Source organism: Haliotis rufescens, unplaced genomic scaffold (genome assembly GCF_023055435.1).
Source record: "Haliotis rufescens isolate VD_foot unplaced genomic scaffold, xgHalRufe1.0.p SCAF_19, whole genome shotgun sequence".
Classification (NCBI taxonomy): Eukaryota; Metazoa; Mollusca; class Gastropoda; order Lepetellida; family Haliotidae; genus Haliotis; species Haliotis rufescens.
In genome coordinates this window covers 23,969,702-23,987,649 of record NW_025963879.1, presented here as the reverse complement: position 1 = coordinate 23,987,649, position 17,948 = coordinate 23,969,702, and the positions used below count along the sequence as shown (strand labels likewise).

Sequence of the window (17,948 nt, the reverse complement as noted above, 5' to 3'; positions counted from 1 at the left end):
ATATAAAGCTTCAACAATAGGGGTCTGAGTTTTACAATGAAGTGCAAAAAATACATTTGATTTCTGTCAGCAGGTGCTGCTTCCACCCCTGCTACAAAAAGTGCCAGTGTATGATGTCAATTCCTTTAGTATAAATAGTCATGTGATTGTACACCTATAAATAGCAGTTTTGGGGGGTGTCCCAATGCACCCCGTGTCCCAAAGCACCCTGTGTCCCGAAGCACCCCGGTCTCCCCTATTTACGCCGCTCGGCCACTTGACTTTGATACTGAGACCGATCCTGATGTATTCGTTTGTATACATCAGGTGTGTCTGTTACAGATACAGAGTATACAAGGGCTGATTTTGTCTTTGTGGAGATAAGATGACAACCTCCCAGAAGTTAACAGAACACTTCCTGACATGCACGATATGTACAGAGGTGTTTGACAAGCCCTGTACACTTGTATGTAATCACACCTTCTGTCGGAAATGTGTGGTCAGCTACACCAAAACCAGACCAGAAGCCATCAGTGCCAAGTCTCTCCTGTGTCCATTCTGCAGGAAGATGACGAAAGTGTCTGCCCCTGAGAGACCAGTGGAGGAGTGGGCGGATGACGTCAAGCCCAGCTTTGTCATCCAGGGTCTTTTGGACTCGTTTGGCCCCGGATCTAAAGGTGAGAGTTTGTGGTTTGTATTTGGGCTGGAACGAGTCCAAATTTACTACCCGGGTACCCATTACCCTATTACCCAACCCTACCCGGATACCCGCTGTAGATATCTAGAGATAGGTACAAACTGTCCGATTTGGAAAAGTTTGACCGTAGCCCTTTCAAAATGTATTTTGATACACCTGTAAAGATCTGGTCATGCATACACTGAAGATTACTGCATGAAGTTTTATCTTAATTTAAATATATAATAGTCAGGAATGGGTGCATAGTCAGAAATAAATGGGAATATCAGTGACTTGTAGTGTAACCGTAGAGTTTTAGATAATTTTTGTCATTAAACAATATGTTACGTGACTAACCACGGGTCCGGGTAGTCTTGTGGGTACCCGGGTCCAACTCAGGACCCACTCGACTTGAGTACCCGAGTTACCCAGCCCTAGTTTGTATGAATATAAATGTTATTTCTAAGCAGATAACTCAACACTTGATTTGATAGGAACGTGTGTTGAGTGAGAAGACTTTTTGTATGGTTTCTGTGCTATATCGAAAGTCATTTATAAAGTTGTTTGTAGGTTTTATGTAGAATATGAAATCCTATTGTGTACACATCAATCCTCCAGACATGATTCTAAAGGTGACATGATCTACGGTTTATCTCAGAATTAAAAGTGTGATCTATATGGCGAATTCTATCAGTGAGACAAATCCAATGTTATTTACATAATATTTCACATTAAGATGCATTGGGATGTTATTGATGCATTGGTAATATCTCTACATGATTACATTCATATTTCAGATACAACCTACTGTAGTTATTGCAAGGAGGAAGGGGAGACAACTCCTGCTTCATCTTGGTGCTCTGTTTGTGATGATGCACGGATGCACAAACGAATCCCATCTTCCCGTCACCATGACGTAGTTGACCTGTCTGTAGAGACAAAGGTTAGGGTCAAGAGAAAGGTCATCTGTAAAGTTCACAAAGATGAATATATCAAATATATTTGTAAAGATTGTAAAACAGCTGTTTGTCAAACATGCTGCAATATCCATCACAGGAAATGTGACCTGGTTGTTGAAATTGAGTCTGAGATTCCTTCCATGAAAACCGAGCTGAGAAGGAGTAAAGAGGTATTTTTGAAGAAACACGATGAGATGAAAACACATATTAGAAAACAAATCCCGTAAGTCGATGAAGCATTAACGCATTACTTACAAATAGAATCGAATATCAAGTCTGCAAGTCTCAAAGCAATACAGGTGATCAAAGTCAAGGAACGGAAATATTTGGCTGAACTGAAAGAGATGTCTGACAAACACATTGGAGAACTGAAGGCAGACATAAAGTCAGGTGAGATGTCAGTACAGATGTACCAACAACAGGCTGAGCTGATAGACCAGACTCTACAATCTGAGTGTGAAATGGGTGTGTGTGAGATGTACCAGGGATGTGAGGCCGGTGATGTGGAGGCTGTCGGAGTCGCAGACGTGAAGGAGAAGGGAAGAATAGCCAGGATCATGTTCAGACAGGACACGGACAAGCTGAGTAGAGCACTGGACGATCTACAGCTGGGTGAGATAGACGTCCTGTATGAGGATGTGCTGGACCTGAAGGCTACTCCTGTGTTACAGGACACCATTAACGTGCTGGACCTGAAGGTTACTCCTGTGTTACAGGGCACCATTAACGTCAGAGTAGCAGGAGATACACATGGGGCATGCCCCAATGATGTGAAGGTGTTTGTGGTGAATGGTACAGACACAGTGGTAGTGACAGACTATAGCAACAACAGTGTGAAGTCCTTCTACACCAGGAACAAGAAGCCATGTCACAGCAGGCTCAGTCTGGGTGGTGCTCCGTGGGGTATAACAATGTTGAAGGACAACCAGGTGGCTGTCACTGTGCAAGATACCAGACAGATTGTAACAGTACAAGTCAACCCTGACCTGGTGCTGCCGTCAACCATCACAACCAGCAAACAGTACTGGGGTATAACGTCTCTGACACCATCAACACTAGCAGCAAGTTCCATCTCCCCTCCCTGTGTTGATATCCTGGGTATGACGGGACACGTGCTGAAGTCAGTTTGTCCAGGCCAACCTAGTAGATACATGTTGAAGAATCCCTACTTCCTCTGTACCACGAAGACAGGAAACATCCTGGTGTGTGACAGTGGATCCACGTGTGTCGTGTGTCTGACTCCCGAGGGAGACGTGGTGTTCAACTACAACACTACAGGAGACACATCACTGAAGTATCCACTTGGTATCACCAGCACCAGCACAGGCGACATTCTGGTGACAGACTACCATCGACACAGAGTCCTCCATCTGACTGAGTCAGGGCAGTTTGTTAGAAACATACTGACATCACAGGATGGTGTCCAGTATCCACGTGGAGTGTGTGTTGTCGGGCGTGGTCGTATGTACGTGTGTAGACCAGATAGCGTGAAGGTATTTACATGTAAGTGAGTGAACATGTAACAATTCTCCTTTCAATAAACTATAGTCACGTCTTTGTTGGGGGATTTATGTGCAGTGATATGTGTCATTATGTATTTGACTGTAAGCACATTTCACTGTATTTGGTAAAATCACATTCTACATTTGCGTTGAATGAATTGTGAATGAAGATTTAACTTGTGTAAACATTTTATGTGTTATCTGAGTAGTAAGACATGGCTCTTCGTGTACTGCTCGTATCACTAAAATCTATTCTGAGCATTGTCTAATTTAATGTATTATGAACTTCGAATAAAAGTGGATTCATTATTTCTGAATACCAGATCGTCCGTATGATGTGTTTTTCATGTTTGTAATCATAACGCGAGTGTAACACGGAGCTAATCCTTCTGTGTTATAACTATAGGTTGTGTGAGCTATGACGGTGTAGGATGGATATTTACATGACAGTTATCCTTGCTTGCTATGCTGAGGACAATAAGCAGAAGATGGGACGGATATACGTGAAATATGAGTATCAGTGTTCAACACAATCACATGATATAGATGTAAATAGATATATACATTAAATGTACTAATTGTTTTGGTAGCTTTACTGAACTGTTTCGCGTTATGAAACACAGAACCGATTGCTCTCTCGTTCCTGCAGTGAGGACGTGTTACATTCACTTGGCCGTTGATCGGTCTAAGGGAGATAAATCGTGATGCAATATTTTTAGAAGCGCCATAAAATGCACTGAACGAATGCACTTGAAGCCATGAACATTCTACCACAGAGTGTGCCGTTTATGTGTGTTACAAATAAATGAATCCACTGTAATTCTACGTTGGTCAACGCTGCAATATTCAAGCTACATGGATATGATAATTACTCGAGTATGGAAGCAAGAAACCAGTGATTGACATCACGAGCAACATCCAAGTCGTTTGGTCACGATGACACTGAATCAACCAAGTGACGGGGTCTGACCATCGCATCCATTTGGTCGCCCCGAACGGCAAGCATAGGGTGCCGAGGACCTATACTGACCCGGAATTACGGCGGGGAGACCTTCAATAGGCTGCTTGTTGTTTTCCGCCGCACTCCGCAGCATTCCAGCTATGACCAGACAAACCTATGATTGATAGTAAGAACAGCGTCCCACGTTTATTAAGGATGTTTTTAGAAACTAGTTTTAAGTATTTTGGGTATTGAAACAAGAACATGGACATTTGCCTCTTTGTTCAACGCCTAATGCAGCTCTGCCAAGAATGGGTTTACATGAACACGCTAGAAGTATATGAACACATTCCGTGGGGATTCCAGGTCACTCCGGGGGGTCGGGTAGCCTAGTGGTTAAAGCGTTCCCTCGTCACGCCGAAGACCCGGGTTCGAATCCCGACATGGGTACAATGTGTGAAGCCCATTTCTGGTGTCCCCCGCCGTGGTATTGCTGGAATATTGCTAAAAGCGGCGTAAAACCAAACTCACTCACTCACTCACTCACTCCAGGTCACTCCGGGCCAGACACGGTTACGTGGATGAAGCTTTCTACATTTTTAGGGTGCCAACCCCATTCTCTCCTGAATACCGTTTTCAGTCTCATTTTCCTATTACTGAAACTCATCACAAATCTCAAAAGCATTGAGAAAAGGGTGCGATTTCAAGTAAAATTACTAAAAAATAGAAGAAAAAAAGAAACATATGAAGAAAACATTTGCATACACCAATTTTTTGGAATAAATGTTGAACCTGCATACCAAATACGATCTTCTAGGAGTCCACATCGCTGAGTACCGAATACACTCCAAATAGACCCCTAAATCCCACTTACCAAAATGGGGGTTGGCAGCCTCGTTTTTGGGACGTCCTTAATAAACCGGACTTAAAGTTGAGAATCTTCTGTATGCACAGTATCTGTAAGCCCTGAAATTAATTAAGTCCTCATTTTAAGAAAAGAATATACATTTTTTGCTAGCGTTTATAAAACGTTTGTCGTTTGATATTGTAGACTGATGGTTGAACGCACATAAAGTTTTAAAAACGAGAGTCCTACAGATACGCATTTGTTACGAGAGGTTAGAACTGAGATATGTTTAGATATTTTGAATTCGGTCCATAAGTACATCCAACGTTCTGCTAGATTTGCACTGTCGTAATAATTTAAGACTGAATTCATACTTTAAGATAAGTACTAAGTATTAAATAGTTAATGACTTGCTTTTCTAAAGAACTGGACACCTTTCCATCAACTGCACCAAACTTTTGACCACTCGTTTTTGCCTCATGGTTTATTCTCCCTGCAGTGTTTTATTGTACGATAAACAACTCCCACTTATTTCTTAAGTATTGTATCTCTCACCCAAGCCTTACTATTTGAATGATATGAACAGATATCCAGTTGGACAAGGTGTGTAATTGTTTGCACAATTTATATTTAATATAAATAGCCAGATACAGCTGTTCACATACTGCTTTTGTGAATCTAACATGAACATATCGCACAGTAGAACACATCTGAATTTTACATGGAATTGTGATAGAATTTTAGATATTGACTGTACTAATTTTGAACGTATGTAGATTCTATAAATTATATATTTATATGATATGGAATTATATCTGAAAATAAATCCATGTGACATGTTTGTAATCATAACTTCAGTTGTTATGGAGCTATTTCCACTCTGTATCCTGGTGATGTTGTGAGATATGTATGTGTATGATGAATATTTTTACAAGACACTAATCCTTGCTCGTCAGGCTGGAAAACACAAATGAGCAACACTGTTTTGTTACAGCTTCAAAGACGTTGTTCCGACGACACTGATGCAGATGGAAGTTCCACTGTTCTGCCACGTGTCCTGCAGAGGAATCAGGCCCAGGAGGGTCAAGTCAGAGTTAGATAGGCGGATCATATGACGTGGAACACGAAAACAGCCAAACGAGTCTAGAATATTACTTAAATTCGTCGCCTGATTTCTGTACGTCATAGAAGGTGACTAAATTGGTGATCAGTTGGCATTAGCTACAGTAATTATTTTGCTAAATTTACTAAACTGTGACGTGTTGTGAAGCACAGAACCAATAGCTCTCTCGTTGATGGGAGGAATTGCCAAATTCACTCTGGAACTGAGTGGTCTAAGGGTAATATATCGTGATGCGATGTTTTGTGAAGCCAGTCAAATTAAAAACTTAGACATTTTTAAAAGTAATCCCATATATAATATACAACGGCCAAATGTATCAGAGAAGGTAATTTTTAATCATTAATGTCAAAAGACGGATTTTAATTAACGAAGGTAACCATAATTTGTTCCAAGCACCTACGGTATTCGGTAATAACATCAACAGTTTAAGTCATAAGTCCCAAGCACGAGAATCTGTTGGCACACAAGTTCAGTAGCGTCAAAATTGCTGTGTGGGGTCTGGCATTGTCGTGTTGGAAGATCAAACCGGGTCCATGTGCTGCCATTAAAGGCAGAAGTTCTGGTGCTAGTACCCGGTCGCGGCAAGCAGCAGCGATGAGGTTGCCACGGATGACAAGAAACCTGGAACGTGCATTGCCACAGAAAGCACCTCACACCATGACACTTCCGCCTCGAAATCTGTCAACTTCCTGTACACAACACTGGGCGTAACGTTCATGACGGCGCCTCCACACCCTCGCCATACACTCAGCAAATCGAAGATTAAATCGGAATTCATTACTGAAGACGACTTGATTCCAATTCCTCAGAGTCCATCGTAAGTGTCACTGTGCCAACATTTGACGCTGACGTCTGTGTAATTGAGTCAGAATCGGCCCACAGTATGGCCGTCGTGCTTGAAGATGAGCAGTTCTCAGACGGTTTCGAACAGTTTAAGTTTGCGCACTCAGTCTACCCCTAAACAGTTCGTTTCTGGTTGATGTAGCCGTCAAAAATCGGTTACAGAGGTGACGTAAGACAATCTGACGATCCTCTGCATGTGACGTCACACGTGGTCGATCTGGCCCAGGGCGATCAGCGGTGGTACCCGTTAGCTGTAGACGCGTCTGTAAATCATAGACCGGACTACAAACCATCGTCCTTGCGACTTCAGCCACGGACGTTCCCGTCTGCAACATGCCGTTGGCACGTTCACGTTGCACATTTGAAAGGCGTGGCATGACAAATGGCCGTAAAGACTTTTGTTTTCTTGTGTTTTTCTTATTTTGTTAATGACTGCTAACAAGTGTGGCTGAAAAGACGTGCGGTGTTATGGCGACGTGACCAGTTGCACGTGAAAAAAAACTTTTTCCACTATGGTGCTGTGCACATGATTTTGATCGATTCACCTGCACAAAAACGAGTGTTACCTGAAGACAATACGTGGCCATTACAGTTTAAATACACAATAAGGGCCCACAATGATAACTGGTCAAAATGTTAAAATTTTAGGATTGTGAAGTTTTTAATTTGGTTCAGTATACATGCTTCAAGGATGAATGTTGTATGTGAAAACATGGACATCACTGTTCGTGCTGTCGATATATGTTCCACATTAATTAATCCAATGTACATATACGTTTGTGTGTGATAACACGAACATGTTATCACTGTTATGCTATTGATGCTTGATGCAAAGTACAGAAAGATACAGCATTTACGACTTTGTGCTTATTGTACATTGCACCCACCAAGTGAGCTTGAAACAATTAGTTTGAGAGCAGCTTACAGACATATTAGCCACTGTATGTTGGTAAATAATTATGTTATACAGGTGAAGGAAACCCGGAAGAAGTGAGTATCGTAACTTATTCTCGAGCAAATAATTGTAGTTTTCCTGTCATCAATATTACAGCTGTATCATGTCAGTCTGTAAGTTTGTTTGTTGTTGTCGCGGCACTCAGGATTATTCCAGCTCCATGAAAGCGGCCTTTAAATAATCGAATCTAGACCCAGTGTATTTAGAACAAATACAAAACGCCCATTCGCCTCCACTCGGCCCTATTTTGGTGACCTGCAAGCAGCTTGTCCTACTTTGACACGAGTTGGTAACGAAACTGACGGTAGCTCAATTTCCCTCCACAGCGGTTATCTGCTTGTCTCAGGTAAGTGTGTTGTCACAAGGCTTGCGTCTACTTCAGTTATAACGCTACACACCTGTCCTACTGTTTACTGGTAACACCACAAGGGTTCATCTAACTAAACAGTCATCTCCAGGCAGATTCTCATAACCGGGCACCTAATTAAATATAACATGTAGGCTAACCGGAATACTTTAAAGATCCACTGTCATTAAATACTCTGATCGGCCACTTGACTTAAATACTGAGACTCATCCCGATGTACGTGTATGTATATATCACGTGTGTCTGTTACAGTTGTTACTGACATGAACCCTGACAAATGCTTCAGTAAACCATACGGGAAAATAATTCCACATAACTGTATTATTTCACATCTGATATGGTTCTTTATTATGTGAACTGTAATAATGTCTCCTACTTTCGATATGGTAATGAGTGGGTGTCACCCCATAACTATGTCACGTGATCGATACACTGCACACGGTTCACAAGTGCACGCACTTCATGTTGTAAATGCACCTGCACAATGAGAGGAGAGAGAGAGAGAGAGAGAGAGAGAAAGAGAGAGAGAGAGAGAGAGAGAGAGAGAGAGAGAGAGAGAGAAACACGCACACACCACACAGACAGACACACATATATACACACTATTAGAACTGGATGTTAGGTTGTTCATAAGAAATGCATACATCTGAGATAACTTTTCTTTTGTTTGTTTGTTGTTTAAGGCCGCACTCAGCAACATTCCAGCTGTATGACGGCGGTCTGTAAATAATCGAGTCTGGACCGGACAATCCAGTGATTGACATAATGAGCGTTGATCCACACAATTGGGATATGATGACATGCATAAACCACCCGATCCCGTAAGTCGCCTCTTACGACAAGCATAGTTGCCTTTGACTGCAAGCACAGGTTGCTGAAGATCTATTCTACCCCAAATCTTCATGGGTCTTATGAAAAGGGGTATTTGTTAATTGTTTCAAGATCTGGACGATCCAGTCGGTGAATGGGAGGATACAATATACCCTTTCTTAGTTTTGAACGGGACAGTAAATAAGTCCCCCTACTACAGTCGGTCTTAGTGTCAGTGTTCAAGAACTGTACGCTCGGATTGTGAGGTGAGGTAAAATGGGGTTTAACGTCGCGTCCAAGATTATTGCACTGATATAGTGACATGCATGTGCGTACGTGTGTGTTTGTGTGACTGATGCCGATTTATAGTGCTAGCTCACTGAGATACCATGCCGCAGTTTAACATGAATACCCCACTCAGACACAGTATACTGACTCCGAGTCGACCAGTCCTTGTTTTAGACCCATAATGCCGGGCGCCAGACAGGGTAACAACAAGTACCATCTTTTAACGTCTTTCGGTGTGACGCGGGCGGGGATCGAACCCCGGACCTTCGGCTCTCCGGGTGGACGCTCTACCAGTCAGATTGTGGCTAAAATTTGTCTTTTGTGTACACCGGAAATACAACGGCTGGTTTATCTTTGTGTAGGTAAGATGGCGACCTCCCAGAAGTTAACAGAACACTTCCTGACATGCACGATATGTACAGAGGTGTTTGACAAGCCCTGTACACTTGTATGTAATCACACCTTCTGTCGGAAATGTGTCGTCAACTACACCAAAACCAGACCAGAAGCCCTCAGTGCCAAGTCTCTCCTGTGTCCATTCTGCAACAAGATGACGAAAGTGTCTGCCCCTGAGAGACCAGTGGAGGAGTGGGCGGATGACGTCAAGCCTATCTTTGTTATCCAGGGACTCTTGGACTCGTTTGGCCCCGGGTCTAAAGGTGAGAGTTTGTGGTTTCTATGAATATAAATGTTATTTCTAAACAGGTAACTCCACCCCTGACTGGATTATAGGAATGTGTGTTGAGTGAGAAGATATTTTGTTTGGTTTCAAAAGATATCGAAAATCATTTATTAAGTTGTTTGTAGGCTGTATGGAGGCTATGAAATCGTATCGTGTACACTGTTTTAACAAGTAACAACGATTATCCAGACATGATTCGAAAGGGAGATGGTCTAAGGTCTATCTCAGACACATTCGCTGTTTTTTTTCTGAGATCTATATGGCGAGTTCTTATCAGTAAGACAAATCCAATGTTATTTACATAATATTTCACATTAAGACGTATTGGGATGTTATTGATGGATGTTGTCTCACCCGTGTGAGTGATATGCCACATGAAGTTCTGTAATACATAGTGATATCGCATTGTTAATATCTCTACATGATTACATTCCTATTTCAGATACGACTCACTGCAGTTATTGCAAGGAGGAAGGGGAGACAACTCCAGCTTCATCTTGGTGCTCTGTTTGTGACGACGCACTCTGTGAACGATGTATTCGAGTACACAGACGAATTCCATCTTCCCGACACCATGACGTAGTTGACCTGTCTGGAGAGACAAAGGTGAAGGTCAAGAGAAAGGTCATGTGTAAAGTTCACAAAGATGAAAATATCAAATATATTTGTAAAGATTGTAAAACAGCTGTTTGTCAAACATGCTGCATTATTCATCACAGGAAATGTGACTTGGTTGTTGAAATTGAGTCTGAGATTCCTGCAATGAAAACCGAGCTGAGAAAGAATAAAGAGGATTTGTTGAAGAAACACAACGAGATGAAAACACATGTAAGAACACAAACCTCCAAAGTCGATGACGCATTAACGCTTTACTTACAAATAGAATCGAATATCAAGTCTGCAGGTCTCAAAGCAATAGAGGCGATCAAAGTCAAGGAACGGAAACTTTGGGCTGAACTGAAAGAAATGTCTGACAAACACATTGGAGAACTGAAGGCAGACATAAAGTCAGGTGAGATGTCAGTACAGATGTACCAACAACAGGCTGAGCTGATAGACCAGACTCTACAATCTGAGTGTGACATGGGTGTGTATGAGATGTACCAGGGATGTGAGGCCGGTGATGTGGAGGCTGTCGGAGTCACAGACGTGAAGGAGAAGGGAAGAATAGCCAGGATCATGTTCAGACAGGACACGGACAAGCTGAGTAGAGCACTGGACGATCTACAGCTGGGTGAGATAGACGTCCTGTATGAGGATGTGCTGGACCTGAAGGCTACTCCTGTGTTACAGGACAACATTAACGTGCTGGACCTGAAGGCTACTCCTGTGTTACAGGACACCATTAACGTCAGAGTAGCAGGAGATACATACCCCTATGACGTGACGGTGTTTGTGGTGAATGGTACAGACACAGTGGTAGTCACAGACTATAACAACCACAGTGTGAAGTCCTTCTACACCAGGAACAAGCAGCCATGTCACAGCAGGCTCAGTCTGGGTGGTCCTCCGTGGGGTATAACAATGTTGAAGGACAACCAGGTGGCTGTCACTGTGCACGGTACCAGACAGATTGTAACAGTACAAGTCAACCCTGACCTGGTGCTGCTGTCAGCCATCCCAACCAGCAAACAGTACCGGGGTATCACGTCTCTGACACCATCAACACTAGCAGCAAGTTCCAGCCTCCCTCCCTGTGTTGATATCCTGGGTATGGCGGGACACGTGCTGAAGTCAATTGGTCCAGGCCAACCTATTAGATGCATCTTGAAGAGTCCCCTCTACCTCTGTACCACGAGGACAGGAAACATCCTGGTGTCTGACTGGGGATCCAGGTGTGTCGTGTGTCTGACTCCCGAGGGAGATGTGGTGTTCACCTACAGCCCTAGAGGAGACACATCACTGATGTTTCCACTTGGTATCACCAGCACCAGCGCAGGCGACATTCTGGTGACAGACTACCATCTACACAGAGTCCTCCATCTGACTGAGTCAGGACAGTTTGTTAGAAACATGCTGACATCACAGGATGGTGTCCAGAATCCACGTGGAGTGTGTGTTGGTGGGCGTGGCCGCATGTACCTGTGTAGACCAGATAGCGTGAAGGTATTTACATGTAAGTGAGTGAACATGTCACAAGTCTCCTTTCAATAAACTATAGTCACGTCTTTGTTGGGGAATTTATGTGCAGTGATATGTGTCATTGTGTATTTAACTGTAAGCACATTTCTATGGAATACTGTAAGGGACATTCTCGCGATCTCGCATTCTCGCGATCTCGACCTTTGGAAACGAGGTAAATATGCCCAAAACACGAGAATGCGAGATCGCGAGAACGCGAGATTTGGCCAAAATCTCGCGTTCTCGCGATCTCGCATTCTCGTGTTTTTGGTACATAGCACTTTTTGTCAAAAGTCGACAACGCGAGAATGCGACATTTGGACATGATGCAAAATCTCGCAATCTCGCAATCTCGACTTGTCAAATTAGGCCACAAAATAACGAAATCGCGAGAACGCGAGAATGCGACATTTCATTTTCTCGCGATCTCGCGTTCTCGTGTTCTCGCGTTTTAGACGCTGTCCGTGCGCATGCGTAATATCATAAGGTCAAGCGCATGCGCACGTTAGTAGTCCTTTGGTCATGCTTCTTTCATGCTCTTCATTCTCCAAGTAGTATTTAGCAAACTTATGACTTGAGCTTGAAAATGCTATGTAATTTACATACACAAAGTCTGAGTCATCTCCCGTTGTTACAGTTTCCTATGTACTTTATAATAAAACCCTAAACATGCTCAATATAATTTAACAAAAGAAATTGTGTACATGAATGTCCAATGATGGTGAAAACATAAATGTGTCCGAAAGCTGGAAACAAAACTATTACCGTCAGTGAGTGAGTGAGTAATATTGCTTAAAGCCGCATCAGCAGTTATTCGCGGCTACACTGTCAGTTACAGAAATAATCACAAGCCAGTGAGTTTCTCAATGAGGCAATTTTATACACGGCTAGAATATTCATTAAAATAAAATTCTCACAGACCAATTTGTAGCATTCGGATAAAATGATATTGTCCGATGTTTTTTTGTTGTTGTTTTTTATACGATATCATATTCGCTACTTTAATTAATAGATTTTCATCCGCTCCCGCCTGACAACAAAACATCCTGCCTTACATTATTCTATTGCCCTCAAATTCCTAGAAATAGAAGTATCGTTAATATGAGTGTTCCTACTTTCTTTACCTGATAAAATACTCCGTACACGTAGCCCTACTGAGCACACATGATGCATGCGAATCGCATCCGCCGACAGCAATTGTACACATATGCCTAAAGTAGGTCGATAAGAACAAATTAAAAACGTTAAAAATAAAATGCCTCCTGTCTCCCATGTTTTTAAAAAATCAATCAAACTAACTATTAATTTTATTGCGGCCTTAACATTCAAATGACAGGCATGCTTATACTGGAAAAGTACCCCCAATATCGAGCCTGGGGGACCAGCATGACTCTGAATAAGTGAGTGAGTTTGGCTTAACACTGCTTTGAACAGTGTGTATATTTTAGTTCTATCCCGGCTTGTCGGTTTAAAGGGGCACTAATCTTCTTCTCGGCTGTCTAACACTGCCAGCTGGGGCTCACCATCTGCCGATTTGCTCACTGACGCAACTGAGCGTGACAGGAGACTGGACTACCGTGTTCAAGAACACTGATTGGTTACCTGTACTCTCTGAATCTCAGACAAAGGGCGCATGTTAATTAATTTCTCTAGCCTAAACAAACGGACAAAAAGAACGATGGAAGCTCATCGGATGTCGTTATTTGGAAATAGCCCAGATGGTTATAAACTGAGGGCCAAAAGAAACGTTACCAACATTAACTGATTTGCCACTTTGAAACAAAGATGCCAACCTGTTCAAAAACAGTAAAGAACACATTTCACGAATACAGCCTTCATGTTCTCTGTCGTTCTTTGCACGTGCTTTGCGGATTTTTGGAAATATTGGTGTTTTTCAGCAATTTTTTAAAACAATCTTCCCCAAATTATCGTGCAATTTCCGGGTATAAATTACGCAGGGATCTGTTCCCTATCAATGGTTGCGATGATTAACACCAACGAACATGCCAAGACTGACCGCTGTCCAGAAGGAGAGAGCCATAGGTATGCTGCAGATGGGAGCGACACAGAGAGCGGTTGCCATTAACATGAACTGCTCCAAGATGACCATTACCAGACTGGTCTCACGTCTCCGACAGACTGGCAGAACCGCAGACAGACCACGGAGTGGCAGACCATAGGTCACGACCCCGCAGGATGACCGCTTTTTACGGGTACGTCATCTGAGGAACAGATTTCTTACTGTGACGTCATCAGATGCCAACAGCTAAGGACATCCGGCCAGCAGACAAACAGTGACCAGACGACTACGACATTATGGTCTCCGGGCTTATCGCCCTTTCAAAGGCATGACCTTGACCCGTCAACATCGACGTGCCAGATTGACGTGGTGCAGACAACTCAGCGATGGCAACAAAGGGAATGGCGGCGAGTGCTGTTTAGTGACGAGAGCAGGTTCCAACTCTTCAAACCTGATGGGCGGACGCGAGTGTATCGACGACGTGGTGAACGTACGGCTCCTTGTTGTGTCCAGGAGGTGGAACCTTTAGGGGCCGGAAGTGTGATGGTCTGGGGCGACATTTGCGGAGACGAGAAGACGGAACTTGTCATCATCGAAGGCAATCTGACAGCACAACGCTACATTGACAATATCTTACGGCCAGTGGTTCTTCCTTTCACCCAGCGTCAACAACGGACGGTGTTCCAACAAGATAACGCCACACCCCATAAAGCCCGTATTACTAGAGACTTCCTCAACGCCAACAACGTGACTGTCCTGCCGTGGCCAGCTCGAACACCAGATCTGTCACCCACAGAACATCTCTGGGACCAGCTGGGGCGTCGTCTTCGGAAACGTCAACATCCTCCCTTCACGAGACAAGCGTTGATCGTTGCCCTCCGTGAGGAATGGAATCGTTAACCTGCAGTCGATGTGAGGACGCTTGTCTACTCAGTGCGACGCCGCATTCGAAGATGCATTGCCGCTCATTAAGGTCATGTCCCGTATTGAACGGTCTGGGCCGTCGTCACATTAAAGTTGTAACCAATGTTGTTGATCGAATACTGGACGAATGACCCCTTGTCAAGAAATGTCCCTGTTGGAGGTCAAGGACTTTGTTGTTGAATTAGTAAATTCGCATTTTACTGTTCTGAATTATATATTTCTACAATACAATTGTTATTGCTGCTTCAATTTGTTTTGGTAATATTTTATCCTAGAAATATCGTTGGTAACGTTTCTTTTGGCCGTCAGTTTATTTTTATAGTATCCGAGCAGTGAAAGCATTTTCGGATTTTGGATTGCGCGGATAATACGATTGCTATCTCTTGTTGTCATCCACGTTTTGGGGCATAACCCTACACCAGTGTCTTTGTTGCCATTCACTAGAAGCTCAGTTAATGAACCTATTACAGGTATAGGTAGTAGTAGCACTACTCAGATTACCTGACAACGGTTCCCATTTGGCATGTCTTGTGTCTGGGGCAATTATTTCATCTGAATCCAGGTTTGAAGTGAGGTGAAATGTATGTTATGTAATATTCACGTGGCAGCCAAGCAAGAGGAGTGATCAGTTCATTTACCTTTTTGTACACGGATCATTCCTCGCCATCAAAAGTTCCACAGAAAATACGTTCATTGATTAATCACTGTTATCTTGCACAGTGGATTTGTAAGTGTTTACATGTGTAGGTTTACTAAAGCATACAGAATACACTCATATCATGGCGTGAAGTGCCGATGTAAAAACAACATACTTGGTTCAAAGGATTAGCCGATAATACGTTTATTGATTGTTCATTGCTTTCTAACTCCATGGATATTTTTAAAGCACCATGGACATCATGAACATAATTGTCACACGTGCTATCTTAGCTGACCGATGAGACTTGCCACCTTTGTAAAAACATCTGAAAGAAACTTAGTGATCAGTTGCAAAACGAACACGGGTTATAATATCCAGAAACGCTCTATGTATATATTTTAACATTTGAATGTAACAGAGCCATGTGACGTCGAATAAGTTTATTTGTACAGCAGCAGACGTATGGGATATTGTTCCTGTATGTGAATATTCACGGATACATTCCTCGAACAAGGAAGCTGCCCAAATGTATACATAAAACTGCGGTGGATCGTAATTATGATATTTGCATTTTGTTTTCATTCATTTGCTGTTGCATTGGATAGAATCAGTTTTGTTTCTCTTGTACCTGTAGGCGTGTATACATGTATATTACACTCAATGTGTAAAAAGTGATTCACTCAGGCAATTTATAAAATGTCTAAATATTTCAGTAATATAGAAATTGACTGAATCCAAGTCCAGATTGACTAACAATTTTTAAGAGGTTCAAAAGGGCTTAAAAATAGACTATTTATCCTAGTATTAGAGTGAGTGAGTGTGTTTGTTTTTACCCCCCCTTTTAGCACTATTTCAGCAATAACCACTAGGCTACCCGACCGCCCCGCTAGTATTAGAAGCCAAAACTATAGAAACGTACTTTGAATTTTGTTTTCTTTTAATCCTATCATTTTCAGTCACTGGGTGATGAAATTGACCGATTTTCAGTCAATTTGTAAAATAACTGAATATTTAGGCGTTGCAAAAATTGCCTTCGTGAAACTTTATACATTTTGGCTAAACAATATACCCACAATGAAATACTATCAATAAAAGCGATACATGCGCTTACGAATGGCGCAGCACAGGTCGCGAACTAGTCTTGATATCTGCCATATCATCCGGATACTCACGGGGGAGGTTGGGTGGGGGCGGGGAGGGGGGACAATAACTAAGGCAACAACCAGTCTCGGGGCATTTCTGTAGATCAATGTCCCTTTAAAATGAGAGGAAACCTTCCATTGTAGGTTTCTGGCACATCCAAGGAACGCAACTCTACACAACGAATTGCGACAACTCAGACGACTGAGCCCCACGATGACTGTATAGGAAATCAGCACAAAAACACGAGAACGCGAGATCGCGACACTTGTCCAATGTCGCAATCTCGCGTTCTCGCGTTCTCGTGTTTTTGAAAATAGTTACATATAACTGTATAGGCAATTAGCACAAAAACGCGAGAACGCGAGAACGCGAGATTGCGACATTGGTCAAGTGTCGCGATCTCGCGTTCTCGTGTTTTTGTGCTTATAGCCTATACAGTTGTATGTAACTATTTTCAAAAACACGAGAACGCGAGATTGCGACATTGGACAAGTGTCGCGATCTCGCGTTCTCGTGTTTTTGTGCTTATAGCCTATACAGTTGTATGTAACTATTTTCAAAAACACGAGAACGCGAGAACGCGAGATTGCGAGATTGGTCAATTCTCGCGATCTCGCGTTCTCGTGTTTTTGTGCTAATTGCCTATTCAGTTATATGTAACTATTTTCAAAAACACGAGAACGCGAGATCGCGACACTTGACCAATGTGGCAATCTCGCGTTCTCGCGTTTTTGTGCTAATTGCCTATACAGTTATATGTAACTATTTTCAAAAACACGAGAACGCGAGAACGCGAGATTGCGACATTGGTCAAGTGTCGCGATCTCGCGTTCTCGTGTTTTTGTGCTTATAGCCTATACAGTTGTATGTAACTATTTTCAAAAACACGAGAACGCGAGATTGCGACATTGGACAAGTGTCGCAATCTCGCGTTCTCGTGTTTTTGTGCTAATTGCCTATAGAGTTATATGTAACTATTTTCAAAAACACGAGAACGCGAGAACGCGAGAACGCGAGATTGGTCAAGTGTCGCGATCTCGCGATCTCGCGATCTCGCGTTCTCGTGTTTTTGTGCTAATAGCCTATACAGTTGTATGTAACTATTTTCAAAAACACGAGAACGCGAGAA

The 17,948-nt window shown here is 42.7% G+C and overlaps 1 protein-coding gene across 3 annotated transcripts in view; it reads left to right on the top strand.

Annotated features, from left to right (window-relative positions):
- Positions 1 to 150: 150 nt before the first annotated feature.
- Positions 151 to 17,948, top strand: part of LOC124124902 (E3 ubiquitin-protein ligase TRIM56-like) — a 27,860-nt gene continuing 10,062 nt past the window's right edge. The window contains exons 1-3 of one of the 3 annotated variants that reach the window (XM_048399016.1): positions 152 to 656; positions 10,414 to 11,246; positions 11,292 to 12,204. In XM_048399016.1, coding sequence (XP_048254973.1) covers positions 365 to 656; positions 10,414 to 11,246; positions 11,292 to 12,095 — 1,929 coding nt within the window. In that variant the 5' untranslated portion in view covers positions 152 to 364 and the 3' untranslated portion in view covers positions 12,096 to 12,204. Of the gene's footprint in view, positions 657 to 10,413; positions 12,205 to 17,948 lie in introns of those variants that run through there. The other 2 variants (XM_048399017.1, XM_048399015.1) reach the window with 2 other exon arrangements.